This window comes from Tachysurus vachellii, chromosome 25 (assembly GCF_030014155.1).
Source record: "Tachysurus vachellii isolate PV-2020 chromosome 25, HZAU_Pvac_v1, whole genome shotgun sequence".
Taxonomy (NCBI): domain Eukaryota; kingdom Metazoa; phylum Chordata; class Actinopteri; order Siluriformes; family Bagridae; genus Tachysurus; species Tachysurus vachellii.
Genome location: NC_083484.1, coordinates 16,886,578 through 16,894,212, shown reverse-complemented (window position 1 = coordinate 16,894,212; position 7,635 = coordinate 16,886,578). Strand labels below are relative to the sequence as shown.

The 7,635-nt window shown below is 40.3% G+C and overlaps 1 protein-coding gene across 2 annotated transcripts in view; it reads left to right on the top strand.

The window, feature by feature from the left end:
- The first annotated feature begins 892 nt into the window (after nucleotides 1-892).
- Nucleotides 893-7,635, top strand: part of atp2c1 (ATPase secretory pathway Ca2+ transporting 1) — a 28,036-nt gene continuing 21,293 nt past the window's right edge. Inside the window, exon 1 of one of the 2 annotated variants that reach the window (XM_060861352.1) lies at nucleotides 893-1,031. In XM_060861352.1, the coding sequence (XP_060717335.1) occupies nucleotides 1,008-1,031 (24 nt within the window). In that variant the 5' untranslated portion in view covers nucleotides 893-1,007. Of the gene's footprint in view, nucleotides 1,032-6,404; nucleotides 6,662-7,635 lie in introns of those variants that run through there. The other variant, XM_060861353.1, reaches the window with a different exon arrangement.

Below are 7,635 nucleotides of genomic sequence, written 5' to 3'. Positions count from 1 at the left end.
CAAATTAATTATTACCGGTTAAAGCACCGCCCATTTCAAGACAAACCCCGCCTACTTCCGGGTAAGGCCCCACCCACTCCGAGTACAGATACAGATAATTCATATGGTTAACAGATACAGATACAGATAATGCTGTACTCGCTCATCCCTAATATTTAATAATTTCTGCTTATTTTACTCAAAACATGGCAAAATTTCATAAGGTTTATCGTTCATAAATTAAGTATAATAAAAAACCATAAGGAGGTAAACGAAGTTTTATTCACATGAAATTATGGCATGTTTTTGAGTGTGTGTGTGTGTGTGTGTGTGTGTGTGTAGCCTGTTGTTGGTTGATCAGATGACATCAGGTGGGCAAAATACATATTACAAGTGTAAAATAGATATTACACACAGAATGGTGATAATTGTAGAATTTCTTATTTATAAACATTCAAGTCAATTTGACCTGGATAAAAAACAGGTTTTATTATTTGCTGACATTAAAAATGGTCAAAATGGTTTCAAAACAATCTCCTGGCTTTGAAATATACCAGCCTGTAATTGTGCATCAACTTTTGTGCCTCTATAGTGAAAATAATTCAAAATTGTTTACTAAAAAAATGAGGCATTTTTGTATATAAATAAGGTTTATTATACTAAATATAAATATTTTTCTTTGCAAAATATATGTTAATATGTTGGAAACAAGTTTGACTAAAAAGGTGAAAAAAGGCTATCATATATACTTCATTTTTTATAAGCAGTCAAAACAGACAAGGTCAAGTTGACTCGGCGCTCCTAATTTGTACAGGAGGACAACAGGAGGACAACAGGAGGACAACAGGAGGACAACAGGAGGACAACAGGAGGACAACAGGAGGACAACAGGAGGACAACAGGAGGGTTAAACTGCTTTGCTTTGTCCAGATTTGTAGGAAATGTGAGCGGTAACACGAGGCTCAACAGCGCACTGTGGTGACGTCATCAATCAGCGCCAGAGAACCAACAGTGGGATTTTGCGGAAGATGCTTAAGAAAAAACATCAGCTGGTGAGTTTGTAATGGGGATTAATGTCTTCTTATCTGACTGCTGTTCAGTAAAACGTGTCCGTTAGACGCTGACCGGAGATCTCCTCTGTCCCAGTGTTGTTTAGAGCGAAGTGTTAATGTTAGACATGTTGTTTACATCATTAGTGTTTATTATAAACACTGTGTCCTGAACACAGGGATACATGTGGCGTAGGGACATGATGCTGTTACCCACTGTGGCGGTGTTCAGTGCTATAAACTGTGCTGACATGGATGAATAATCGTGTGTGTATGTGTGTGTATATGTATATGTGTATGTGTGTATATGTGTATATATATGTGTGTGTGTGTGTGAGAGAGAGAGTGTGTGTAATGTGTATATATGTATATATGTGTGTGTGTGTGAGAGAGAGAGAGAGTGTGTGTGTGTATATGTGTGTGTATGTGTGTATATGAGAGAGAGAGTGTGTGTGTGTGTGTGTGAGAGTGTGTGAGAGAGAGTGTATGTGTATGTATGTCTGTGTGTGTGACCGCTCTGGGGGAAATTCACTTAGATAAATATAGTGTGTGTTTTGTGATCATACTATATATATATATACTGTACTATAGAGTACTATACACACACACACACACACACACACAAATATATATAATGACATGCTTGTACGTATTTATTTATTATTATTATTATTATTATTATTGATAGCTTTATTGCATTTAATAAGAACAACAATAACTAAAGTAATAAAAACTGTAAAATAAACCAGATATTGTCTTTAACTCTAAACTCATGTCAACACTTTTCTCCACGTCACAATGACATTTAATCCGTTTAATTTATAAACAGAACAAAAATACTTTTTTAGTGAATAAATGGTTCCTTACTGACGGGCTTCATTACAAACCGCACTTTGTGGGACAACAAGTGCACTAAACACAGGCAGGTTATTACCCCATGTAGTAAGTTAGGGCACCTAGAAAAGGGAGCAACTCTGTATTTGGGACGTAAACAATGTTAAAGCGGAAATGTTGTCATGCTAATGCTAATGCTAACGCTGTCAATATCCTGATATAAAACTAATATAAGAGCTTTAAGCTGTTTATTAATGGATGCCGTATAGTTTATACTCAGTGTCTGTTACAGAATTTTCGCTTCCAGATAAATAACATATATTATGAGCTATATGAATGTGTGTGTGTGTGTGTGTGTGTGTGTGTGTGTGTGTGTGTGTGTGTGTGTGTGTGTGTGCCCTGTGATGGGTTGGCACTCCGTCCAGGGTGTATCCTGCCTTGATGCCCGATGACACCTGAGATAGACACAGGCTCCCCGTGACCCGAGGTAGTTCAGATAAGCGGTAGAAGATGAATGAATTATGAGTTAATTTGTCTGAACAAGCGCCAGTCGTGTTAGCTAACTGATTAGCCGAGAGAGTTAGCATTTCACTTCCTGTAACACACACAGACAAACACACACACATATACAGACACAGACACATGCATACATACATACACACACACATATATACACACACATGCATATATACATACACAGACACAAACACATGCATACAAAGACACACACATACAGACACACACATGCATACATACATACACACATACATACATACACGGACACACACACATACATACACAGACACACAGACACAAACACATACATACACACACACACATTCATACGCACACACACACACATACATACACAGACACAAACGCATACATACACAGACACACACATACATACAGACACAAACACATACATACATATACAGACACACACATACATACAGACACAAACACATACATACATATACAGACACACACATACATACAGACACAAACACATACATACATACACAGACACACACATACATACAGACACAAACACATACATACACAGACACACACACAATTCTGAATTCTGAACTCATGTTATTAGCGCTGGCCGATATGACCATCTTTACACTGATCGTGAATGAAAACACTTCATTTACTGAACGAACTTCTGGTAGAATTACATTAGAAATATAAGTATAAAGTTTTATTTATATATATGTTTATTTATGAGTTTAATTTTATTTGTTTGTTTATGTTTATTATTTATTTACACACGAGCACGAGCGCACACACACGTGAGCACACACACGTGAGTGCACACAAGCACACACCTGCTGCTCTCTCAGCTTCGGGAAAGTGGCGCTGATTTCATTATTTGACTTCCTGCTTCAGAGCCAGTACAACAGGAAGATCTTGTGTTTTGGTGGAGCTTGTATATTTATCCTCACTGTTTAAGAATGTCCAGAGGTTTGTTTCTTTATTTATTTAATTATTTTTTTAAAACATTCATGTGTGTTTTGATGTGAGGAACACTGAGAGGGAGACAGACTCAGAGAGCCCTGGAAGTCTGAGTGATGAAGAGAGACAGTAATAAACAGAGAGAACACGAGAAAGAGAGACAGAGCAACGAAAAGGAAGAGAGAGTTGAGTTAAGAGTTCACCAAAAGGAGGCCGTCCCCTCGGTGCTGATGGTAGCGTCTCGTCTTAGTTCTGCTTTTATCCATCCAGGACTTGGTCTATAATCAGAGTGGAGGAATCATGAAGATCTGCAAATCCCAGTCCATTCAGCACAAATCATGCTGGTTTCTATTAGTGTCAGTTTTCAGTGACCCACAGCACACATATACATCTCTGTGTGTGTGTGTGTGTGTGTGCGTGTGTGTGTGTGTGTGTGTGTGTGTGTACTGTAACCACATTGTATTTTAACAGCTTGCAGATGTAAACAGATAAAGTTGCCAGTAATCTGTGCATCCTGTAAGAACACAATGAGACACAGAAACCTTTTATTAACAGCATTAAACACACTTCTTAGTTTAATCATATCTGCAGTCTGGTATTGAAGAGCTGAATTTTTAGATGAAAGGTTATTAAGTGTAGAATTATTCTATAAATAGGATTTTTGTTGGATATTCACCAAATGACTCACAAAACCAACAGATAACATTCTCTCTCACTGTGTTTTCACTCAGGTTCTTCTGTGCTTCAGTAAGTGGATTAATCATAAACTGTGAGTCAGTCTTAGTGTTAGACGTAAGACCTAATGGTGAGTGAGAGGAGTTAAAGAGCCTTTGATCAGGGAACACGAGTCCTCTGTGTATTATCTCTAGCTCAGACTCGTGTTGGCCATCATCATGTCTGCTCTGACCTGTCAGAGATATGCTCTGCTCTGTTTTCCAAACACCAGCTTACTGCTGTACCTGACATGTGCTAAGTGTGACGCAATTAACACCACTAGAACATTTTGTAAAACCTTCTGATCGACAGTGGATTATAGACGTGTGTGTTTCAGCATAAGTAATACACACATCTTCATTCATGATTTCACCCTCAGTCACCAGACCTGGAGCAACGCCAGAGTTCAAGATCCTGTTTTATCTTCACAAACAGAGGAGTAAAATTTGCTCTATACATCTGATGAAATATGATGAATACAATTTAAACAGAAAAATGTGTGTATGTTGTATGAGTGTGTGTGTGTGTGTGTGTGTGTGGATCTGAGTCTATCCCGAGGCAAGGCTTCATATTTGTTCAGGTTAATTTTTTTTCCAGTAAAGAAACCACATTAATACATTAATAGGTGAGTGAAGTCGAGGTATAAACATCTCGTGCGATGATAGAAATAAAAAAACACAACTATAAAGTCTTATACAGTCATTTATAAGGCGTGTAAATATTATTATAGAATAATTATTGTTACAATTCCACCTGCCTTTGAAAAGAGGAAAACATGAAGACGAGTGAGATTATTGTCATAGTGGGACAGTCCGTCAGTCAGTCAGTCCGTCAGTCAGTCAGTCCGTCCGTTAATCGGTCAGTCAGTCCATCCGTCCGTCAATCAGTCCGTCAGTCAGTCCATCAGTCACAGTCAGTCCGTCCGTTAATCAGTCCGTCCGTCCGTCCGTCCGTCCTTCAGTCAGTCAGTCAGTCAGTCCGTCCGTCCGTCCGTCCGTCCGTCCGTCTGTCCGTCAGTCAGTCCGTCCGTCCGTCAATCAGTCCGTCCGTCCGTCCGTCAGTCCGTCAGAACAAACAGAACACACAAAGTGTGAAATTATAATATATAATTATATAATAGTATTGAATTTGCTGACCACTTCAGTCGGTCACCTCCGTCCTGTGTGCTGACTCACCGCCTCCTGTTATTGGTCCAGTGACTGTGATGATCTTGTACATGAGGACACCCAGTCATGGGTGAGGAGTGTGTAGAGCACCATCAGCACACAGCTCTGTTATTCACCCGGATGTGTGGAACCCGGTTTCAGACACTGTGTGTTTTTTAACATTGGTGAACTTTGATGGTATCAGTGTGTTAAGTGCTGAGCTATAATCGATAAACATCAGAAGAACACAGCTGTCCTTATTGTCCAGGTGAGTGAGGACACTGTGTATAGTGCTGATGGCGTCCTGTTGGGTCTATCAGAGGGTCCAAAGGGTCCGGTGTGATGGTCCGGAGGTAACTCATGACAGTTCTCTCAAAACACTTCATCACTGTGTGTGTGTGTGTGAGTGTGTGTGTGAGTGTGTGTGAGAGTGAGTGTGTGTGTGAGTGTGTGTGAGTGTGTGTGTGAGTGTGTGTGTGAGTGTGTGTGTGAGTGTGTGTGTGAGTGTGAGTGTGAGTGTGAGTGTGAGTGTGAGTGTGAGTGTGTGTGTGAGTGTGTGTGTGAGTGTGTGTGTGAGTGTGAGTGTGTGTGTGTGAGTGAGTGTGTGCGTGAGTGTGTGCGTGAGTGAGTGCGTGAGTGAGTGAGTGCGTGAGTGAGTGCGTGAGTGAGTGCGTGCGTGAGTGAGTGCGTGAGTGAGTGTGTGAGTGTGTGAGTGTGTGAGTGTGTGAGTGAGTGAGTGTGTGAGTGTGTGAGTGTGTGAGTGAGTGAGTGTGTGAGTGAGTGAGTGAGTGTGTGAGTGTGTGAGTGTGTGAGTGTGTGTGTGTGTGTGTGTGAGTGTGTGTGATTGTGTGTGTGTGTGTGTGTGTGTGTGTGTGTGTGAGATTATTTATATTTAAAACGAGCCTTTTTCTAAATAAATATAAAGTTTAAAAGGAAATATAGCATGCACATACATTCTTACACACACATATACACACACACACACACTCCGACAGAGTGTAGCAGGTGTATAGTGTGTGTGTGTGTCAGGTAACAGGTGTGGCTTTTCACTCTGACGTCTCTGTCAGTCACGTCTCACTGTGTTCTTTCTGCTGCTCTTGTTTGCTTTGGATTTAAACTTTGCCTCTCCCACTTCACAAAACCTCACTCACACGCACACACACACACACACACACACACACACACACACACACACACACACACACAGTCTCAGAATGTTCCTCCAGCGTTGGTTAGATGGTTTAGAGGATTAATGGCAGAAACTTTACAATTTATTCTCATATCAGTCCGAACACGACGTCACTGTGAAACTCTCTCTGTCATACTTCTTCTTTCTGTTTCTCTCTCTCACACACACACACTCACACACACACACACACACACACACACACGTTCCTCACAGCAGAGCGACAGATTTTTGTGTTTTTTTTCCTTCCTGCTGTTTGGAGGCTCCTCGGGGCAGTCAGAGCCGTGACCATGGTAAGATTTACAGACTCTGTCTTTTTTATTTACTCTGCTGAAGGCAGATAGAAATTTAACCTCAGATCAAAGTTTAGGCTTAATTCAGTCTTTGGTTCTTCAGAACATGTGAAAGTTTTAGACGTGTCAGAAGATGCCGGTAACTTTTAGGAACACACACACACACACTCTCTCACACACACACACACACACACACACACACACACACACTCTCTCACACACACACACACACACACACACACACACTCTCTCACACACTGTCTCACACACACACAAACACACACACACTCACACACACACACACACTCTCTCACACACACACACACACACACACACACTCTCTCACACACACACACACACTCTCTCACACACTGTCTCACACACACACTCACACACACACACACTCTCTCACACACTGTCTCACACACACACAAACACACACACACTCACACACACACGCACACACACACTCTCACACACACACGCACAACAGGAGAATGTAGCACTTAGTGGATTATTACATTTCTCTACACCACATATTTATTTCTGCTCTCAGCACTTTAATCACACTTTAACGCCGCCGTCACACAGAATCCCAACTGATTGCTGTAAATTTTTTATAATTAAATTTATACAGAAAAATTATTTTCTAAAATGTTCAGAAAATGATGAAATTCACTTCTGATTGTATTGTTTTATTTTAGCATCAAAGCCACGTGCAGAGAGACGTGGAGTACTAAAGTGACTTCAGTTAGAACATAAAACACTAAATAATCTTTAACACCTGATTTTCAGTTTTAGCAGCTTACACATTCTTAAGGACATTTTTAATATCACTTAAAATGTGTATAATATTTTTTATAGCTCTTGAAACAGAGTGTTTCTTAATCAGACGAGTCCCATCTAGAGCTCTTATAGAACCCGAGGGATCCAGTGAGTCCTTAAAGAACCTTAAAGAAGACATTTTAGTGAAG